The 23,688-nt window shown below is 39.3% G+C and overlaps 1 protein-coding gene across 3 annotated transcripts in view; it reads right to left on the reverse strand.

Moving 5' to 3' along the window:
- Positions 1-10,144: 10,144 nt before the first annotated feature.
- trdn (triadin) overlaps positions 10,145-23,688 on the reverse strand; it is a 28,157-nt gene continuing 14,613 nt past the window's right edge. For 2 of the 3 annotated variants that reach the window (XM_080883315.1, XM_080883316.1), the window contains 4 exons: positions 20,452-20,493; positions 11,899-11,946; positions 10,766-10,915; positions 10,145-10,317 (listed from right to left, as the gene is read on the reverse strand). In XM_080883315.1, coding sequence (XP_080739441.1) covers positions 10,295-10,317; positions 10,766-10,915; positions 11,899-11,946; positions 20,452-20,493 — 263 coding nt within the window. In that variant the 3' untranslated portion in view covers positions 10,145-10,294. The remainder of the gene's footprint in view (positions 10,318-10,765; positions 10,916-11,898; positions 11,947-20,451; positions 20,494-23,688) is intronic. The other variant, XM_080883317.1, reaches the window with a different exon arrangement.

Consider the following 23,688-nt stretch of genomic DNA (forward strand, 5'->3'; position numbering starts at 1 on the left):
ATGGGTTCTTCTCTGGATACAAGACATATCAACTGACTGGGGTCCCATGCCAGTGGGAGGCCCCAAGGACTGTCAAACTTTAAGCTAAAGCAGTGACAATGTGCAAAGTTTTCAGTGATAGCAGGACAGATGTGACCTTCTAAAGCCTCGATTATACTCATTTGCGGACACAAACAGCCGGAAACCCAACGGCTGAGTAGTCGTTCCTGTTTTATTTCTGTGAACTCTGCTTGCAGTCTGCTGGGCCTCACGCTCACTGTCCGATTATGAAATTTGCGTGACTGGGTCCCAAGCAGACTCTAATAGACTCATGGACACGAAGAGTATAAAACCCTCATAAGTGAGACCCGACGAACTGGACTCAGTCCTGTTGCAAGCGGTGTGCAGGATTCTGTTTAGCTCTTTTCATAACCAACGGCAGTCTTTGGACCTGGAGCATGTAATTACATCTGCACAAGCCAAGGGCTGTAACCAACATTTAAAGAATAAGAAAATGTTTAAATTTGCAGTGTTTTTGTTAGTGTCAAACTATAACATACAGTATAACATAATGGTGATTAACACTGGTTGATCCCTTGTGAAGTTTTGCCTACAATCCAAAGAGACTCTAGAAATGCCATAGTGCTTCCTCCCTCAGTCTAAAGAGATGTGCTAATCTATATGCAAATTTTGTAATGATTAGCCTGAAGGATAACTCGTTTTCTTACAACTATGCAGTTATTTAGTCCCAAATCCTCAAGTTCTCTTGAACAAGTGGAAATGCTTTTACGTACACTATTAAACATAGCCTTGAGTTGTACGGATGATTTCACCAAAAAATGACCCCCGATCACGACCACGTTTTTCCCTCAAAGACGAGGGTTCATCTTCATCCTTCAGGGATTTCATAAAGTGTTGGACAATTCTTAACCCAGTTTTAGCAGTTTCAGCAATCTCCATATCTGCTTGATGCAGGCCGATAAATGGAGTTGAGTAACCTGTGTTTCCATGACCACAGCTGATTAAGATATAAGAAGCTGCTCGCTGTATCATTTAGGATTAAATAACCTGTTGCCAGCTGAAACATATTAATCACTGCGGTGATTATCCAGAGGAAGGCTCTTACTTATTTGCTTAGTTAAATCCAGATGGCGACTGGCCAGGCAGTGTACCTAAACACTTAAAGAAAGATGCAGTGTGTTACCTCATTAGGGCAAGATTCTGTCTTCAAGTTGCACGGCACAAAAGAAACTTAATGAGTAGTGTAACAAATTACTCTCTGTAGGGAACATCAAGTAACATAATGCGTTAATTTTCTGTAATTTCAGAGTAACATGTGATATGTTTCCATCCAGTTTGGGGAAAGAGGGGAGAAAAACAGCTAAACTGGAGGCTTTAAAACTGGACCATAAACCAGATAAACCAGTGACTTCAAAGTTGCTATGTTTCAAGGTTTTTTCTGTCCTAATCACCATCATCATTAAAATTAATTTAGGCAATGTTACAAAATATCTGCCCAAATAAGTGCCTGAGTGGCAAGACTTACATCAACCAGTAATTTTTATTTATACACAGTACAATATATAATTTGTACTATAAATAGAGGAAGAAGCAGCTTAGTTTGGCAGAAACTTTTAAAATGACCTAACTATGTCTAACGCTAACTAAAACTACCAACACCTTATCAGCACCGGTGTTTAATTAAACAGTCATTAATTAATGACAACAAGTTGCAATTTTAGGAAGGTACACCTTTTGTAGTGCCTGTTTCCTGGCAGTAATCTTATGTCTTTTCTGTGAGGTTGCAAATCATCAAAGTTAAATCAGGAATTTAAGAGGATTTATTGAGCAGATTTCAATCATTTTCGATGGAGACAATTTCCAGTCTTTGTGCTAAGTTAAGCTAATAAGCCGTTGACAGCTTCACAGATTTCAGACAGTAGCGTAGCATCGGCCTTCTCTGCTGTAACTGTTGGCAAAAAAGCAAACGTGCAATAATTCCTTTAATATATAGAGCACATTGTAGTCCTATGTCCCGACCTATGGCCTCTGAAACCACTTATTTTATTGGTCCAGTCCAGCTGGAGGTGTTTCTAGGTGAAATATACACAAAAACATAACACGACTCAAGATTTAATTTAATATAAAAATTAAATATATGATTTAATATTTCTGTGAAGTGACTTGATAAAAGCAATACCCAGCTTTGTTTCAAAAAGCCCCCAAATTCTCACTGAGACACCAATAATAGTGTCAGCGACCTGCTTGCTATTGTAACAATGGCCAGTGTGTGTGTGTGTGTGTGTGTGTGGGGGGGGGGCTCCTGCAAACTGATAATCTGATCAAATGTTGGCTTTTGTGCTTACTGCTTGATTTCTGTGTATGATTATACGCTGAGAAGTTATTAATGAGAATATGAAGATGCGTGTGCAGTAAACAGCTTACTGCGATTATGAGCTCAGCATGGGTGACAATCCAAAGTGGTGTAAACACCGTCTGTAAACACACTCTGGACTTCTGGCAACATGAAGCTCATTATGGGGTGAGCGTGATCAAAGGTTTGTGGCACTGCCGATCCTGAAATCTGTTTTGGATAACAACAAGCCTGGGAAAGAAGATGTTAGACATTAAAAAGCTGCTGTCTCAAATGAAATCAGAGGTAACGACTGAGACTCCTTGAGCCTGTGTAAAATGGATACACTGCATTGCTTAAAGTATTCACTCTCCCATCCATCAATGAATTCAGGCCTGTCAATCACTTCCATGGCCACAGGTGTATAAAATCAAGCACCTCAAGAAATTTCCTCACAACTAAATATCCCGCTGTCAACTGTTAGTGGTATTATAACAATATGGAAACAAGTGGGAACGATAGCAACTCTGCCATAAGTGGCAGACTGTGTAAGGTCACAGTGCTGGGTCAGCGGATGCTGAAGCGCATACTGCACAGAGGTCACAAAGTCTGCAATTCAGTTCAGTTTTATTTTTATAGCGCCAATTCACAAGGTAAAGAAAACAGAGAAAACCTCAACAATCATATGACCCCATATGGGCAAACGCTTTGGCGACAATGGGAAGGAAAAACTCCCTTTTAACAGGAAGAAACCTCCAGCAGAACCAGGCTCAGGGAGGGGCGGTCATCTGTCACTACCGGCTGGGGGTGAGTGGATGACGACAGGACAAAGACCCGCTGTGGAAGAGAGAGACGGAGATTAATATTAAAAAATAATTAAATGCAGAGAGGTGACTGAAGAAGAAGCACTCAGTGCATCATGGGAATCCCCCAGAAGTCTAGACCTACTGCAGCAAAACTAAGGGAGGATTCAGGATAACCTGATCCAACCCTAACTATGTGCTTTATCAAAAAAGTTTTAAGCCTAATTTTGAATCAGTCGCCACAGACCTCCAGACTTCATGTGGCCTTCAGATGAGCTGAAGAACAGTGTGTAAAGAGCTTCTTTAAATGGCTTTCCATGGCCTGGGCCATTGCAGCACCTCTGTTCTTTTAATTTTAAAACATATTTCACTCTAGAATACTTTGGTATACAAAGGAGCTCAACTTAAATGCAGGTACCCAGGTCCTTTGGCAAAACAAGTCCAAATCATCACCCCTCCACCACCGTGCTCGACAGTATTAGCCGTTTGTGCCCATGTGCTGTGTTTGGTTTTTGTCCAAAGGATGTTGTTCCATTCTTGGAGTTTGTTCAGATGCAGCTTTGTACACTAAGTCCTGCTGCCATGTTCTTTTTAGAGAGGAGAGGTTTTATCTCGGCAATCCTTCCAACCAAGCAATGCTTGTTCACTCTTTTCCTAATTGCACTGTCACAAACATGTAATATTTAACATGCTAAGTAGAGTCTGAGATGTAACTCTTTGTTTCTTTTTCTCTGAGCATTGCACAGACTAATCTAGGGGTGAAGATGGTCTCGATGTTTTCCACTTGAGAATCTTTCTCACTGAAGAATGATGGGCTTCAAATTATTTGTAAATGCCTTTATAACCATTTTCAGACTGATGGGGAGCAACAATTGCTTCTGTAAAATCTCTACTGTATTATATTTCCTCCTTGGCATTTTGTTGCCACACACCTGAATGCTCCAGAGCAGCAAACTGCCAAAAGTTCTGCTTTTATAGAAGTGAAAACAGTTTCTGATGATCCATTCAGTTAATTGAATCCATTTGATTCACAGCACCTGGCTGCTACTTTGCCTCTTAGGGGTATTTATTGTAAGGGTATTTTATAGTTATTGCTATAGCAGCAGTAAGTCTCCACAGAGTCGTATGAAAACAGTCATTTTTACATTATTATATAATACTTGTTTTTGTATAACTGGTTTTATGGTGTTTTCTTTCTTTGCTGTTTTCTTTCTTTATTTACGAAATTTTCCCTGACTGTGTTTTGTGGCAGAGTGGTGCTCTGATGTAATGGTTTTATCCATAACAGCACACTTAAAATTGTGGATTTCTACATTTTGTACATTCCATCACAAAAACCACTCAGAGCACCCTGGCTGCAGAAACAAGTTACCTCTCAAACACCGGGCTGTATTGGAAAAATATTGACAACTTGTAATTAGCAGGGTTTGTTATGAAAGTCTCATTGAGTTGTGTTGTCATCATGATGGTACTTGCCCTGGTGCCCCCCCCCCCCCCCCCCCCCCACTCCATGTTGCTGATTAGGCTGAACTGTGATGATGTGTACTCCAGCATGCTGAGCCATTGAGTATGAGAATGTGTAAACCTGAAACTCAATTACACGTTACAAGCTCATCTCCCTGTTAAAAACCGTGATTTTAAAAAAACTGCCTCGGTTACCTGTTAAATAAACATCGTCACTTTTTTAAAGTAAATATACTAAAATATGTTTTTAAAGAACCAGATAATGAATATTAAACTATAAATTTAACTCAGTTTCTTTGTGAAAGTGTGAGAAACACAGTTTCTAAAAGAAAATTTTCTTGCACGAAATTCGAGTGTAGAAATGTGCATGTTTCATGTGGACTGTGCCATGCGCATGTACCCCTCCCACCCTCGGGTGCGGTTCACTTTTGTGTAAAGCACCTAGCCTGAGGGCTGACGTTACCAGGTTGTGTAAATAAATTAAAGCAACAAATTATGTTTAAAAGCTTCTCCCTCAGGCCAGGGAAAACCAAGATCCATTATTCATGGCTCTTACTGCCGGGAATCTAAAGGCAGGTGTGTGCGTGCGCGCGAGTGTGTCTGTCGGTATTTTTTGTCAATTATTCAAAGATTAACCGCCCTTACCTCATCACATTATCTTGCTGATGAAATTGAATATCATTTACATTGTGAAACCGGTAATGAAACCACAACAACGGGCACTGCTCCTTTTCACGCCGCAGTAAATGGAGAGATTCTGGTTGAAATCTGATGCCAAAAACAAGTAAAAGCTGACATTTCAGCTCACTTTCCATCAGATATTAGTGAAAAGGGAGAAAAGAAACAGAAGAGACAACATAGCAAGAATACAAAAGAAAGCCTTGAAAAACCTCCTATTTAGGGGCTTAAAAAATAAGAAGTTCATATTTTGGTGATAATTTAAGTAAAAAAAATGTATTAGAGTAACTGGATAGAAGCTCTACAGTATTTTCCAGTCAGGTGCGTTATAATTCTATCAGCATGCACAGGTTGGGGGAGGCTTAAAAGGATCTCCAACAGCACTTACTTCACACATGACCACACCACTCTAGCTTCACACTGTAATATATTAAATCCTAAAATAGAAAAGTAGTATCAGGTAAATGATAAGTGGTAGGAACGTTTGTGCTGGGGTTGCTGTTGGCTGGGGGAGGAAAAATAAGGAGGACTCACTGGAGTAATACATGGCCCTCGTGCATCTGTGTGTTATGCCTACAGTTAAATAATATACACCTACATTAGTAACAGAACAAGAAATATTAAAAGCAAGTTAAAGACTTAAAACATTACTTATTTTTGCTTCTTTGACTGTCATGTGTAAACGTGTTGCTAGCAGTTAGCGGACCCAAATTGCAGACCCTGAGACTGATTCAGAACTCACACAGTTTGTGGTGGGGCTCGGGAAACTAAACACAAAACAACTGAAAACACAGTCTAAACTGAAATCTAGAGCTTAATAGTTACGTCAGTCCTGTCGATATTTGAATCGATCCGCTGCTCAAAAGGCACCTGGTGTGGCAGCACAGAGTGGGCTTACGCAAGCTTGGCAAATACCCATGTATTTTCCTTTGCTGCTTCTGTTTGTCTGCACCTCTAATACACCCTGTTATTACAAAATATGTATTTCATTTATTTTAAAGAAAAACTCAAAGATGAAGATCATTCTGAAGTTAAGAAAATCCAAGAAAAACCACATATGCCCTGTTAATCGACGCAAAAAGACTTACAACATGCTAATCCAAGAGTTTAGAGTTGCTCCCTTTTTTATGTTTACTATCTAATTTTTCTGCAATAAAGTGGACAAGCTTATTTCCCCATTTACTAAATTCTTCATTTAATCCGCAGTAATGTGATCATTGTAAAGCAATCCCATTTCTCATACTGCGTCCTTTTGTTTAAGGTGGTGTATATAATCAAACTTCATTAACACTAGTCATCATTAGCTACTAAATCATCATCTGGTTATAGTATGCATTAGAGAGAATGGATGCTAAAAGTCCTAACCTCTCCTAAGGTAAGTGACTATTTTTCATATTCACTTATAGCTATAAGCATGCAATGATGAGAAAAAGCCTGGGATAAAACTGTCTTGCATAATTTCTATTTAAAACTCTTCCTAAGCATGGTTTGAATAGATAATAATGGATAATGCAATGTAATTTAGTGAATCAACTCCCTGTTCAGTTAGATTTTCTACTACACCAATGTGCTCACCCCAGCGTGCTTAAAATCCATTACAGCTGCAACAAAGTTATGATTTCATTATAATTTCAATTTAAGTTCATGATTTCATTATACTGGAAACTCATTCCTAAAATACTGGTTACCAGCTGCAGCAGTACGGCTGGTATTGTAATAACCTTGTGTATGTTTGTGCATGTGTGTGATCTTTAAGTATTTATAGCCTTTTATCAATGCAATAGTGTTGCAACCATCTACAGTATATTCACCAAACTTTTTAGGTTTTTAGTTTAGTTTATGCTGGATTCACAGATGTTAAAATGCCTGAAGGACTGGAAGTTAGAATTAGCTCATTAGTATTTTTGTACTTTAAAAGAACATTAGCTGATGCAGATGAGCTAGGTAGGTTACCAGTAGCCAAAACTGATGATTAAAACAATTTAAAAACCAACAATATGTAGCACTTGGTAAAGTGTAAAGCTAAAATATGTCTAAAACATTGCATAAATCTGTTGGTATTTGGGCTATTCAGCTATATGTTTGGGTTTTTTGGCTGCTACATGTTTCCACCAGTAGAGGGCAGTCACGGCAAAAAGAAAAGAATAATGTTCTGTAAAAAAAGAGAAAAGCTTGCTTGGGTTTTGTATGTAAAAGCCACGGTTCTGGAGTACCCAAATAAACTCGGTTTGGTGTTTACACCAAGTTGTCCTGGAGTGGTGTAATAAATACAGATTTTTATAACCTCCATAGCCTTAGCTAAAAAGTTAAACATTGGCTAAAATTTAGCTAAATGCAAATGAATCCCAAGGCTGTTCAATTTTAACGCATATGTTTAGTAATATCTGACTCAAAAAGAGCATTTTTATTTTACTTTTACTAGCTAGTGTAGGTGCTAGACCATCTAGACCAAGGTGAAACACTCATGAATTATTATTGTTAATTAATTAATAATGGAGAAATGTTGGCTCACTCTTCTAACGTTGTTACTTTGGTTCATTTTGTGGACATTTGTTTATGCAAAACTCTCTTAAGATCCCATCACTCAGGATGAGGTCTGGACTTTGTCTCAGCCATTGCAACACCTTGATGCTTTTCAACCACTTTTCTGTAGATTTGCCGCTGTGCTTGGGGCGAACGTGGCTCACGGGGTTGGGAAGCGCATCTGTAATCGGAAGGTCGCCGGTTTGATCCCCGGCCTCTCTGTCCTGGTCGTTGTGTCCTTGGGCAAGACACTTTACCCTACCGCCTACTGGTGCTGGCCGGAGGGGCCGATGGCGCGATATGATATGGCAGCCTCGCTTCTGTCAGTCTGCCCGAGGGCAGCTGTGGCTACAACCGTAGCTTGCCTCCACCAGTGTGTAAATGCGAGAGTGAATGAATAGTGGCATTGTAAAGCGCTTTGGGTGCCTTGAAAAGTGCTATATAAATCCAATCCATTATTGTGTTGCATGATGCAATTTGGGCCAAAGCAGCTGGAGCTTTTTTTATGATGTTTTGTAAAAGGATGATTGAGTTGTTTTCTCCTTTATGTATCTCTCTTTAACCTGTTCTTCTGCTCTGCTTTTTAAGAGGTTCTTGGTATCAGCACTTTGGGGTCCTTAGGGACTAGTAACGCGCTATACAAATACAGGCCATTTACCATTTTTACCATAAAAAAAAGCCAAAATCATCACCCCTCTACCACCATGTCTGACAGGTAGTGTGAGCTATTTGTGCTGATGTGCTGAGTTTGGTTTTCTCAGAACTGCATTATAAGCAGACATCTCCACCTTAGTATTGTCTGTCCAAAGAACGTTGTTCCAGGAGTCATTTGGACAGTTTGTCCAGTTTTTTTCAGATTCAGTTTTGCAACACTAAGCCCTGCTGCTGTTTTCTTATTAGAGAGAAGAAACTTTCTCCTGGCAATGCTTCCACTTTATTTTTGTTTAGTTTTTTTTTTTTTTTTTTTTTTGCATTTCTCTGAACATTGCACACTCTGACCTTGGAGTGAATTTGCTAGAATGTCCGCTCCTGGGAAGCCTGGCGACTGTCTTGAATATTTTACACTGTTGAATAATTTTCCTCACTCTGTAGAATGATGGACTTCAAATTATGTGGAAATGGCCGTCTATTTTTACTGGATTGATGAGCAGCACCGAGTGCTTCCTTAGGATCATCGCTGATACATTTCCTTCTTGGCATTGTGTTTACACACACCTGAACGCTGCAGGCCGGCAAACTACCAAAACCTCTGCTTTTATAGAGGTGATCAAAGTTGCTGATGAACAATTATTCCTTGGTATTGAATGATTAGCTGAGTGCACCTGATTAGCAGCATTTGACTGTTACTTACCCTTTTAAATCCTATGGAAGCACTTTGTACTTTGTTTGTTCACTTTGTAATATGTCATGTTTTGTAGTTGACCTAAGGTTGTATTTACCCATTACCCATCAAACTAAGCCAGTAACTAACTAAAGTAATCATCACAGTACTGCTTTACCCTTAAAGTGTATGACAATGTAAAATTAAACGTAAATGAAGCAGCTGGAGCTTTTTTCATGATGTTTTGGAAAAGGATGACTGAGTTGTTTTCTCCTTTATGTATCTGTCTTTAACCTGTTCTCCTCCTCTGCTTTTTAAGAGGTTCTTGGTATCCTTTTGATTAACTCCATCTTTCCTCTTCCTTTCCTTTTTTCAGAGCGCTTCTGCATTAAAAACAAAAAACACAAACATAGTCTACAGTACATACTTATGTGTTTGAGGATGAACACTTAAAAAGGTTTTCACGTGCCACTCACATAGGTCCCAAGTGGCTTGGACTGCTGAGCTTGTGCCCAGGGTGCTGATTTGACAATCTTGCCCAGGGTCAGACATTTTACTTGTTTGTTTTGCTGGCACTGGCAGAAAGGCAAGGAAATCATAAGCATTGATTGGCTGAGGCGGTTGTTGCCCCAGGGGTGTTGTTCTCTAGACAACAAGCATTTGGAAAGACGTGCTCCAACTCACGAGTCCTGGTAAAAGGGCCAGACTTATGGGTGCTCGTGTCAAGGCATAAAATCAAAGGCAGAGACACTCATGAGCTGTTGTAATGCTGGACGCATGAGAGGTGACTGTCTTTTGTTAAAGAGCAATAAATTCCTTTTTTGGATGTTGCAATGGTGGAGGTGGAAGCCAGGAGTGTTTCATTTCATTACCTTACATTTTGTCATTTTATGTCTCCATGGTAACACGGGGAAGATGTAATGTGCCTAAAATTTGATTAAAAAACAATCTACCTATTTTAGAGCAAATCACAAAAGTCCAGTAACTACAAGCAGAAAAAAAAGCGCAAAGGTTTCAATTTGGAATCTTTTATTCATCAAATTAAATCATCAGTTACCGCTCAACAACAGACAGAAAAAACATTACTGCGATTTAATGTGCAACACTGTAACAGCCGTCTCAACCTTTCTGTCCTCTCTCCTCCAGCTCTGGTCCTTTTCCACTTCCTGCCCTTCAGAGTTCCTCTGAGTGGAAAGCTGATACGCAAGAAACAGAGTTCATAAAAACAAATTTTCAAAGTTAAATATTGCCAGATGGTGAGCGACACATACGACAAACTTTCCTTTACATGCATGAAAATAAATGGCTGACATTACCCAGCAATCAGTTTAAGACTGGGTGCATAAAGGAATGATTGTTTGCCTTTTGATTGGCCTTGAACTGTAGCACATCTTTCTGCTGCCATCAGTGTGAATCAGAATGACTTTTAGTTATTTTTGAATCTACGGTAAATGTTTTAAATGCAGTTTTAAATTGCCCTCAGCGGCATGTGTGCACACTTTGTCTATTCATCATAACCCTCTTAGTTAGCTACTGCAAAAGCTAAGCCCTTGATAAAACGTTAGGCAGGATGAGCATCGCATGAATTGTTAATAACGGTCAAACAACTGAGGGTTAATTTAATGTCAGGTGATGTTTTCTTACATGTGAGGCTTTCGGTTAGATGATGAATACCTTCCTCCTCCTCATCAGGAGCTACCAGACTGGCTGCAAATGCCCACATCATTTCCAGCCACTCAGTGCTCTCCTGAGGTGAGACTCCAACAGAGCTTGATTTTATTGGACGAACTCCACCTAAAGCAAAGCAGAATAGAGATAAAGATCTAATGAATAGTATATAACTAAACAACAGAACCTTTCGTTTTAATGTTTTATCTAAACTAGAACGGCAAATCAAAGTTTCGCTGGAACGTAACTTTCTCTCAGAAAGTGACCGAAACTAAGCACTTTCTAAGCATTTGTCTGCACCAAAAACCGTACCACAGTCAAAGTCACTTAAAATCAGCTTTCTTCCACGTTCAGATGTTCAGTTTAAACTTCACCAGGTTGTCTACGTGCCTAAATTTGCATGGAATTACCGCTATGTGATTGGCTGATTAGATATTTGCATTAACAAACAGTTCAACAGTTATACCTAATAAAGTGGCCAGTGATTGTTTACTATCCTGTATTTATTTGGACTCTAATAGAGTATCTTTGCTTTCACAGTTCAAAAATAATCCTTAGTTATCTGATCTTGGACTTTGGAAACAAGCTGTTTTAGCTCTTCTCCCTTTAAGAGGGCTTTCTTCTGATTGGCTGTCCATCTCAAGCACTTTTGACCTCACAGTCAGAGCTGTGTGTTCGAATATCCACTCCCACTGATATCGTGTAGAGACCAGAGTTGAAAAACCAAGGTGACACAGAGGGTTTAGACCAGTGTGAAGCTCGCCTGAGCTTTTGGCTCATGGGGATTACAAATAATTAGACTGATGTCATCAACTGTAACTTTGGCCATGTTTAACATCCAAACAGTAAGATTTTATATGACAGACGCTTATATAAGACTTTACCCTATGAAGCTGTTCAAGCTCACACACTATGATGGGGTTTGTCACAGTTCTGTAAGCCTTGGTTTGTTTTCACAACCATATGCTAGTATTCTACCATAGTATACAATATGCTATATAGTATAGTATCTAGCATAGCATAGCATAGTATAGTACACTATGCGACAGGTTTATGTTTTGAATTTGGGTGTATATGTGATGTATGCTGGCTTAGAAGTCTCTGCTTGCCTCTAGTCCTCATACTTCTCTTCGCAATGGCGGCAGGGGGAGGGAGGCCTGAGGAGGGGAGACACACAAGCACGACATTAACCGAAACTGCATCGTATGAAGTACACACAGGACGCATGCTGAGAGGAAAAGGAAGAACACGCACAATAGAAAGATAATCCACAACGAGAGCTGAGAAAAACAACGATCAGCAGCCTTCGTCTCTGCGCCTGACTGCATAGTTCGTGTTTTCAGCCATATATAGCGTTAGAGTTACAGCTTTGCCGCTTTAATGCAGCAAAGATGTTAAAGAGAAAGAAAAAAAGCTGCTCCCGAACACAAATCACACTTTCCATTAAAAAAACATTTTTTTCTCCATGATGCAGCGCACATGCGGAATGAGAGCACAGCAAGAAACCACAGCGGTATTAAATTTGCAGAAATATTAAAACATTCCTGATTAATTTTTACCTGGATTTCCACCCCTGATCTCATCTGCACAAATATAAATAGTTGTGACTCACTAATCTTTCCATTACAAGCACCCTGATACTGGATCTTTAAATCTTTAAGTCAGTAATACACAATTGTTTTTTACTAGTTACCAAAAATGTAAAAGGACTGAATTATTATATAAATGCAGGTAGGTCCTTGACTTGTATAGGACCAGAAGTCTTTTTTGAAAACTACAGATATCACTGCCGGGAGATTTGAAAAAGCGTGGAGGTTTACTGTGACTAGCATTGGCTTCATTCTACAGAGCTGGAAGCTTCGTCTATTTTTTACTCCGTCGCCTCTGTCAGTGCGCCCCAGGGCGGCTGTGGCTACAATGTAGCTTCCCATCAACAGTGTGTGAATGTGTGTGTGGATAACTGGATGTGTAAAGCGCTTTGGGGTCCTTAGGGACTAGTAAAGCGCTATATAAATACAGGCCATAACTCATTCACTGCCATTGACGTCTATAGACGTCAATTGAAAAACTTACGTTGACTGCCATTGACGTCTATAGACGTCAATTACGTTTTCAATGGGAGGGGCTAGAATACAACCTCGGGCAGCTTGTCAGTGAACATCAGACTGCTTGAAATGTATTTTTCACAAAAAGCTCGTTTTCTCCCTTTTTTTGGTCAAAACAGGCATTTTTGGTGGAACCCACCTCTCTTCTACAGCTGATTACTAAAGAACGGAAAATGGTAGAAACAAGCTTTTTTTTTGGATGGAAGAGGAGAGTCTGTTCTTCATTTTGGTAGGTTCAGCGTTTATGTGATCATAACACACAGTTTTCTGTGGCCCTTCAAAAATGAGTAAAAATGCTCAAAAACCCTGGCAGTGAATGAGTTAAGAATATACCCGAATATACCAGAACTGGCTTTAGCAGGTGACCACTTTTTAGTCAGTTGTCCAATTACTTCTGTTTTTCTGTGTATAAATGTGGTTGTAATTCCTAAATAGTTCATAAATCCCTGCAATAAATAAGGACCTAAAATAAAAAATAAAAAAGTGCACTGTGGTGGCATACAGAGGCAAAAATAGAAAGATAATGACATCGTCACAGCATGAATTTCACTGTAAATTATTTCTTATATGAATTAAAATCAGATCTGTATTTCAGGTCTGCAGCACGGTGGCACGGTGGTTAACACTGTTGCCGCACAGCAAGAAGGTCCTGAGTTCAATTCCACCATCAGGCCGCGGTCTTTCTGTGTGGAGTTTGCATGTTTTCCCCATGTTTGCGTGGGTTCCCTCCGGGTACTCCGGCTTCCTCCAACCGTTTCCATGCAACTTGTGAGGAGAGGTTAATTGGATAATCTAAATTGCCACTAGGTGTGAATGTGAGTGCAAATGGTTGTCGGCCCCTGTGTGTTGGCCCTGCAATAGACTGGCGACCTGTCCAGGGTGTGCCCCGCCTCTCGCCCTATGACAGCTGGGATAGGCTCCAGCGCCCCTGAAAATGATAAGCGGAAGCGAATGGATGGATCTGTATTTCAAACAAATAAGCAACAAATGTTAGTGACATAAAAAATATATATTCATACTCATGTGATGAAAATATTATTATTATTATACAGACTAATATATAAATGATCTATAAATATATATACTGGTCTAATACACTGTCCCTTGTTTTATTAATATCTATGTATAACTATTATATCTACACTCTGCCAAAAGTATTGCTTTTTTAAAAATGTGTCATATATATTATATAAAATTATCAATATTTAATGTACAGTAGATCCACTGTATTCTCTGCAGTCTGCAACCCAGGTATCTGCTCAGTATCAAAAATACCTGAAATATTAAACACTCTGCCTCAACCATAAACTGCTCTACAAGTGTTTTTTAAAAACTGATTTATATTTGTTCATCTTGTCAAATCGCCCCCCCAGAGTCGTCCACAAATTCACTCCACAGGCTGCTATGAACATGGCCCATGGCCCATTGTTTTGTTTTTTTTTACTTTTTTTTTGCACACGCATACACACACACCTTTTTAATTTATTTATTTGCCGATGAATAAAAGATCAAAGAAACAGTGAAGGAGATGAGGTGGGTTGTGTGTATCAAAAATGGTGGGAGTCTCGGAGGTGATTTTGTCATGTTATTGTTTTAAATGCACGCCGGGTATCATAAGAACGACGACCGTGTGTTTCCAAATTGGGTCAAATTGTTCTTTAAAGCTGAAGTCAAGTTTTCTAAATTTGTATGATCTGTCAGGAAACTGAGCCACTGTTTTTCCAGTAAGATATTTTGTTGTTTTATTTTTTGGCGATGGTAAATCTATTAAGATAAAGGTTTGGAGTTGTCAAAGAGGACAGGTCAAGTAGAAGTAAAAGCAGAAGGGGATTATGGGATGGTGGATGCATTTTTATTAAGATCAAATATAAGAATTCAATAAGAAGATTTGATGTCTCTGAATTAAAAAATAAATAAATGGAGATTTCAATCAAGCTTAACAACAACACACAATTATTAGCAATGAAACCAATGGACTTACCTCAGCTAAAAACATTTATAAAGGGCGACCTCTCCGAGAGGGCCACCAAGGTACCAAATGATACGTATTTTTCTCCAATTGTGTCATTTTAAGGATTACCTTTTTCCACGGGAAATTGGGCCCCCGGTTTCCTACAAATTGCATTTCCAGCTAAACTATTATTCCCATAATGATTGTAATGGTGCTCTGGATTACATTCAGAGGCGGTGTTTTGTTGAATGAATGAAGCATGCCGTCTATTAACGACAAATGCATTAGTTAAACACACATTCAGCTAAATGTTTCCTCGTTACGGTAATAGAAACTGTAATGTGATTTCTAGGTTGGATTACTGAACACGAGAGTGATTAGGTTGCAATCAAATGCTGCACGAGAAGCATTATGAAGACATGACGCTGGAATATTGTTTTCTGCTTCCTCCCCTCTGTGCCTTTCAACACTTTTTTTTGTCTACTTTAAAGGCTGTTTGTGTGTCACAGCTTCTTTAACTCTTTCTTAAACTGTCCAGTAATTGCTGCTGTGTCTGTTTATTGTCTTACCGAGCTGCACACGTGAGCTTTAAATGACCTGATCTCATGTGCAATCAGCTGATTAAGGTGTGACCTGTCGCTGCTCTGCCTGAATATATCTGCAAGCAGCCAGATATTAATTTTTATTTTGGTTTCTCTGGTCCTGAAACTATTACCTGTTATTAAGCTGCTAAAAGTCCTTAAAACAAACTGTAATCATATGCTGCCGCTGCAGTGCAGGTGTTTTGCATCTGCCTCTCTGAGGAACATGTTGGAATTAGCACATTCATCAATACTCTGCATTTAGATAACTGTTGGCTCTGGAGTGCTAAATGGATTGTTTGGATTTTCTCCGTGGATCTCTTTCAGTCTCTCTCTCCCAGGTGGAGGAAGCTTTCCGCCTGCTTCTCGCCCAGTGCGGAGGAGGTGCATAGGCTAATGGAGACTCATAAAACAACTGATTAATGCACTGACATTTTTTTGATTGGCACTGCAGGCACAGAGCCAGAGAGACAGGGAACAGGAGGCCAGCTTTCTCCCTTGCTAACGCTCCCTCTCCTTCTTTTGATTGCTGTCACTCTGTCACTCAGTTTCCCTTCCGCTCCACCTTTCTTTGTCTTTCTTTCTTTCTTTCTTTCTTTCTTTCTTTCTTTCTTTCTTTCTTTTCCAATCACATCTCTCTTCCACTTCGCTCCTCTTTAAATCTATTTTCTCTCACGCTCTCACTTTCATGTGCTTATCTTCTGACTCTTCTTCTCTCTTGTGCCTTTTGTTTTTGCTATGTTTTTAGTTTACTGCAGTTTAGCAGCCACATCAAAATGATAAAACACAAAGAATATAGATGAAAAATACAAATTGTGCAACAGAGATTTAAAAACGGGAACCCAAGGGGCTCTGACAAAAAACACCCAAAAAAAAAACTTCAGAAGAAAAGCGCAGAGTTCGAAGAGACAAAAACAAACTGGATAAGAGAAAAGAAATGATACAAGAGAATATTTATTTTTTCTTTCTATCCTTCCTTCCTTCATTCCTTCCTTCCTTCCTTCCTCCTACCTGGAATATTCTGAAATTCTTGGGGAGTTTTTGGCTTTGTATTCTGGTTCTTTATTCTTTATTATTTAGTCTTCTGGTTATGGAAATATATTACAATTCCTGTGATTAAGTGGATCCAATGTCCGACACCTGACCTGTAGTTTCCTCCTTGCTTTTGTTGTTGACTCCCCCCCTTTCCCTCCCCTTGGCTTAGTGTAATCCTCTTCTATGTCTGTCTGTCATTTCCTGTTTTATTTTGATAGTCTCTCGTTTTGTGTGCTTTCTGTTTAGTTTTGCTTTCTGTGTCTCATTGGTCGCTTCAGTCTTGTTCCCACCTGTTACTGTTCCCTGTCAATATTTGATCTCATTCTGCTCTTTGTCGTAATCGTCCTCAGCCTGTTTGAGTCCTTCTTCAATCTTTCCCTGCATACTTCTGTTTGTTGGATTACTAGCTCCTGGTATAAGTTAATTTTGTATTTTTTGCAAGGGTTCAGCAATTAAGCTGTTTTCATTTATACTTTTGTCTGCCAAGTCCTGCATTTTGGGTCCTTCCCTGCCTAACACACAGCTGAGACGTGACACCTTTTGCTTTTGCATTTCTCACGCATCTCTGCATTTTTCCATTCCTGCTTTTGTTATTTTTGTTTTTTACTTTCTTCTGAATTGCCTTTGTTATAGAGTATGTCCCTGAGAGTGTGGGGGTCTCTGTCTTTCTAATTCCGTATGTTATCCCATATTTTTCGTGCAGTTTTTCTAGATTGCTCTGGTGCGATACTCACATCAGCAACATCATCCTCTCCACTCCTAAAGCAGATATCAAAACAGTCAAGGTATTTCTCATAATGCCGACTCACCTGTGCAAAAGACTAAAACAAAACTTTTTCTTTCTTTCACGTCAAAACATACAGAGTGAGCGATCACTTTAACTCTGTGAGCAATGAGTAAAAACCCTTTCAGCTTTTATGACCTTTCATTTTTAAGACTTAGACACCAAATGGTTTTATACATTTATCAAAGCCAACTGACTTTGGTCAGAGTGTTGTAAATATTGTGGCCTAAAGTAGAGTTGTAAGTGTTTGGGATGTATTTGAAACTTTACACAATATCACTACTGAACCTGAGAGCAGCAAAATCCTATATGTGAAAGTATCTTCCTATTATTATTATTCTTTTGGCTGCTTCCTTTAGGGGCCTCCACAGCAGATCATCTACCTCTATCTCACCCTGTCCCTAGAGTCTTCCTCTGTCACACCAACTCTCTGCATGTCCTCCTTCGCTATGTCCATCAATCTGCTCTGAGGTCTTCTTTTTTTCCTCCTGCCTGGAAGCTCCATCTTCAACATCCTTTGTATCCTTTATATCCACAATGTCTGGGAGTACCAGGATGGACAGGATTAGAAATGAATACATCAGAGGGACAGCTCAGGTTGAGTGGTTTGGAGACAAAGTTAGAGAGGCTTGGCTGAGATTATTTGGACATGTGCAGAGGAGGGATGGTGGATATATTGGGCAAGAGATGTTGAAGATGGAGCTGCCAAGAGGAAGACTTCATTTCAGTTCCTCAACTTTTTCACTCTACCCTAACCCGCATTATCTGCAGCACTATTACCAAAGTCAGATAGACACCAAATGGTTTTATACATTTAAGTCTTAAATGCTCAAAGGGTTTTTATTCATCGCTCACAAGAGACTGAGTTTGCGTATTTTTACATACAGTGCTATGAAAGATGATTTGTCCTGTTCCTGATTTATTGATTTATTTACTTCCTTTTTTTTTGTCAGACTTGTTTCATATAATCAAGTAAATTTTAATATTAGACAAGGATAAACTGAGTAAATCTAAAATGCAGTTTTTAATTTCAGGGGGAAAAAGTTTTCCAAGGTTTTTCAAAAGTAATTGCCCCCTAAACCTAATAACTAGTTGTGCCACCCTTGGCAGCAAGAACTGCAATTAAGCGTTTGCAATAACTGGCTATAAGTCTTTCACATCGCTGTGGATGAATCTGGCCCACCATTCTTTCCAGAATTGTTTAATTTGAGCCAGACTGGAAGGTTTGGGGACAAGGTATTTATGTCTGCAGCTCGATCAGATTTGAACCCAGACTTTGACCAGGCCACTCCACAACCTTCATTTTGTTTTTTTTGAGCCATTCAGAGGAGGACTTGCTGCTGTGTTTCGGATCATTGTCCTGAGTGTGCATGAACTCCGGAGCAGGAACTTGTGGCCGGATATTTCCATCAGGAGTTTGGTTGAGAGTAGAATTCATGTTTCCATCAATATGGCAAATCATCCAGGTACCGTAGAAGCAAAGCCACCAGACCATCACGCTACAACCACCATGTTTGACCGCTGCTGTAATATTTTATAGCAGTTGTATTGGGACTCAAACCTTCCAAATTGTTGCTTGATGCGTTGCTTTTTGAGATATTTTAGCCTCACTTTGTCAGAAAGCTTCTATTTAAATGAAATTTAGCTTTCCAATAAGTTCAGTTAATCACAGTTAATTCATGATTTAGCAACATGGACAATTACTTTTTCACACAGGGCTACGTGTAGGTTTGGATTTTTCCTCCCTTGATTATAAACACTTTAATTTGCAAACTGCATGTTGTCTTTACTTGTGTTATCTTTGTCTAATATTTAAATTTGTTTGATGATCTGAAATGCAAAAAACAAAAAACTCTACAACTGTATTTCTTCTTTGATAACCCTTAAAATGTAGCTGTTTCATTTACACACGCTGTTCTTTGCTGAAACGTTGTGATGGAAGAAATGCCTTGTGTTAAATTGAGCCCAGCATTTTGTCATTTTTCACCTTGGAAATGTTTGCTTCAAAAACTGAAAGGATGAAAGGGAAAAACTATCATGTACATCCTACATTGAGCGTCTAGAGAATCCCTGTGTACTACGGTTCTCCGGTCTAGCCCCTCGGCAAAAGGTTTCCTTGACTTATATAAAGATGGGTAACTTTCATAAACAAGTAAACTCTCATTGAAGGACTCTGTTATTGTTCTACGTTAAAATGATCCTGAATTATGACGTTAGCAGTCATGGAATCATGCACCACATTAATCATCACTCAGAAAGTCCAGACAAGCATGCAGTACACATGCTGGTCTTTATGCACAACACTAGGAAAGAACGAGGACACGCTGATGGGTAACAAACTAAAGAAAAATAAAAGCTGTGCAAATGATTGGAGAAACTGAAAGCGAACACTGGGTCACTTAATGCTTTAATTAAAACAGTGGACTTCAGTCAGCACTTCTCAAACCATTTGGGAGGTTCAAGGCCAGGGACAGTGCTCTCCACAATTGCCAAATGAAAACACCAAATGATGAAATGGATTTTGGAGGAGCAGCGTTTTAGTAAAGTGCAGGAATGATGTCAAGGAGCACTGAGTCTATTCTGGACGCTTGTGACAGCCAAATACCTTTCTGTCCTTCATTTCCTTTAATTTGCCACCCATCCGTGGGCCTTGATAAATGCAGACTCTTTGCGCTTGGTGACAGAACAGAACAAGACTGAATTCCAGTGAATCTAAAGTAAATGAACAAAGGCTTGACATCAGGGCAAATCGACACTGTGTGCCTTAAGCTTAAAGAGCGAGTAAAATAACCGTTTGTTCTCCAAACAGACTGACTGTCTGGAGTCTTTAGGTGCTTTAGTCTTTAAGACTTGTTTCAAATACATTTTAAGAGGCATGTAAGGGCAATCATCCCAATCTGACCACTGGGATCAGTGGATTCATTAATGTGGGTGAAAATGTACATCGTTTTAGATGGAGGTTCATTTGTTCTGCAAGTGAGATTTGGGAAATCCAGAATGTAAAAAGCTATTATAGCTTATTAGCCTCTTAAAAAATTGAGATTTAGTGTCGATTTACCCGTTAAAGGTGAAAGTCAAAGCCTCCGAACTAAAGAAAAACATGCTGAGCAAAAATCACATCTATCCAGATTTGACTCTGAACAACTGCAGTCAACACTCTGAAAGCAAGCGGAGCAGTCAAACAGTGTTTTTGTTGTTGGTTTTACCAGGAGGTAAACACACGGGGTCGTCACAGTATGAGGTGTAGTCTTTGGATGGGATGGCAGGTGATTGACAGCATGAGCATGGAGGGGAATTGGAGGGGCGGGGTGGAGTGGAGTGGGGTAAAGAAAGGGGAAAAGTGAGGAGAGGAGTTAGAGATGAGTGTGTTGGATGTGTGAGGCAGGCCTATCCTTACACTGTAGGATAGTGAGGGTGATGTGTAGTAGCAACCGGTGGGAGAGTAGAATAGATAGAAGGGTCACTATGTCGCTGTTGTACACGGAAAGAAAGGGAAGCTCAGTTGCAGTTTGATATTTAACTTTCAGTTATACTTGGCTTATTTAAGTTTGCCGAGTGTTAGTTATTATTCTTTTATGGCTTCAAAAAACTTAAAAAAAAGAGCAAAAGAATGTACCAGTAGGTATAAAAAGAAAAAATAAAGAAAACCAAATCAATTCTTTTTATTTATTTAGGGGACGTTTACTCTACCTACAGCCTTTTTTCGCATTTTTCTTCCACAGCCAGGTGCTTCATTGCACTTCATTAATTTATCATCAGCAAGTGTTTTCACTTTGATAAAAGCAGAAGTTTTGACAGTTTGCCGGTCTGGAGCATTCAAGTGTGTTAACACATTGCCAAGGAGGAAAGACAACAGCAGGGATCTTACAGAGGCAGTTGTTGCCCATCAGTTGGTAAAGGGTTATAAGGCCATTTCCAAACAATTTGAAATTCAGTATTCTGCGGTGCAAAAGAGGCTTCAAAGTGGAAAACATTCAAGACAGCTGCCACCCTTCCCAGGAGGGGACATTTCAGCAAATTAACCCCAAAGGTCTGATCGTGTTCAGAGAAACGGCAACAAACCAAAGAGCTACATCTCAGACTTTACAGGCCTCAGTTAGCATGCTAAATATTGAAGTTCGTAGCACTACAATTAGAAAAAGACTGAAAAAGTATGGCTTATTTTGAAAGACTTCCAGGAGAAAACCTCTTCTCTTTAAGAAGAACAAAGCAGCATGGCTCAGGTTTACAAAGTTGTTTCTGAACAAACCACAAAAGATCTGGAAAAATGTTCTTTGGACACACAAGACCAAGGCAGAGATGTTTGGCCCAAACCAAACACCTCATCAGTAAAAATTTGGGTTTGTTTTTTTAGTCACAGGACCTGGGCACCTTACGTTCACTGCATGGACCATGGGTCCTCTGTATACCAAAGTATTCCGGAGTGGATGTGGAGACATCAGTCAGACAGATAGAGCTTAGCTGAGACTGGGTCAAACAACAGGGCAATGATCCCAAACACAGCACAAAGGCTGATAAAAGAAAAGAATCAAGGTGTTGCAATGGCCCGGTCAAAATCCAGACCCCAACCTGACTGAAATGCTTCGATGGGATCTTAAGAGACTTGTGCATAAAGAAATGCTATAATCATTAATTAATTGATGTGAGATGCTGATGAAGTTTTTTAGAAAAAATTTACCTCAAGGGATTCGAGCTAAAGATGGTTCTACAAGTTATTTAATCATGAGATGTAGTGGTTAACGCATTTGTTTGGCAATGAACGGTCACTGGTTTGAGACACAAATCCCCCTCAGGGCTTTGTCACAAAGAACATCCAGTGTAAAATTCTGCCAAATCAAACATGTGGCGGTACCTCCAGCGACAACCCCACAGGACTGCGTACAGTTTGTGTTGCATGTGTCGAATGCCCAGCTGGGACAAATATGAGCAGACTGTTCACATGACCGGGTAGATGAACTAAAGCATAAGACCAAGATGAATGAGATATTAAAAATGTATAGGGTGAAACTGCAACCCAGCTCCCTTCCACACAATTAAAAGACAATAGTTTCATTATTGAAACTAACACTGTTTCAGAAGAAGCAGACACAAAGTGTACTGGATACAATGATGCTATCAGTGGAAAATAAACACATTCATTTAGACTAAAGGTGTGACTGAAACAGTGTTCATTTCAAGATAAATATCAAACCTGTTATGGATTAAATGCTAATTACAAGTTTACACTGACAATGTTAACATGCATACCAGTGGATTCACCCTAACTGAGTTCTGAGTATTTAATCAACTTGGACAGTAGGAAATACACTTTTACAGACTCCTGCCTGGGAACTGGATGAGAAGATTGTGAAGCTCAACTAAGAATTCAGCTGGTCGATAATTTCTGCTGATACCGGCCAGCTAAAGATACTGGCATCCATGTATGTGAGATACGCTAATATTACAAATTTTTTGTTTATTTTTATTATTTCATTATGACAATGTGCATTAATATGTGCATGAAAACATTTTTAAAACATCAGCCTTAATAATCTGAAATGAGGGCAAACCCTAAAATACAATCTGGGTCAGACTCTAAAGTCTTATCCTGACATTTATATCCAATAATTAAGAAGCGACATCTTTAGCTTAGCTTAAAGACAGCTCTACTTGCCAGTAATTACTTAAAATAACACTTTAACGTGTTAAACTTTGATGTGCTAAAACAGAAGCGTAAAACGAGAATTTGTTGTCTTGTGCTGAGGTTATTTTTGACACAACCAGTTGCCAAGCAATCAGCTGCTGCTGCTGCAGGAAGTTGCTGATCTGAGTCAAGAAAATTCACCAAATAATCCTCTCTGAAAATGGCAGTTTCTCAGTTAGACAATTTGTTTCTTTTTCCAGGAATAAACACTAAAGATATAACGTAGGAAACAGTGAATTTTAGAAATGAGTTTAAAGTGCGGCTGGAATTTGTTTTTGCCTTTTTGAGAATGAATTCAAAGTGAAAGCAGTGTAATGTTCAGCTCTGCACCGCCGTGTCTCCGTGCTATATTATTGTGATTTACTGCAATGGACGTTTCCCCTAATATATAAATTAACAGCTTTCTACAGATTTGCAAGCCTTAAGCAGAACTGAAAATGCTTAAGCAGAGATCTTCACTGTTGCATTCACTTCAATCAGCAGTGTGGTTGTGATCTCAGGGAAATTCATTTCCTGTTATCTCATGACAATGAAGCAATTAAAGCCGGATCAAAGCTAACAAAATGTGATTACTCGAGACAATTAAGTCATGAAATGGAGATAAAGGGATTAAAAAAAATATATGAGAAAACAAAGCTGCTCCCCGTTTGTGTAATGTGGCAACAGCCGCTGCACAGGATTCCACTGATGTCCACATTAAGCAGGTTATTAAATGAATCATTTTACTTTGTACGGCTCAATGCTGCAATCAACCCCTGTG

This window comes from Rhamphochromis sp. 'chilingali' (genome assembly GCF_963969265.1).
Source record: "Rhamphochromis sp. 'chilingali' genome assembly, chromosome: 5".
In the NCBI taxonomy this organism is placed as follows: Eukaryota; Metazoa; Chordata; class Actinopteri; order Cichliformes; family Cichlidae; genus Rhamphochromis; species Rhamphochromis sp. 'chilingali'.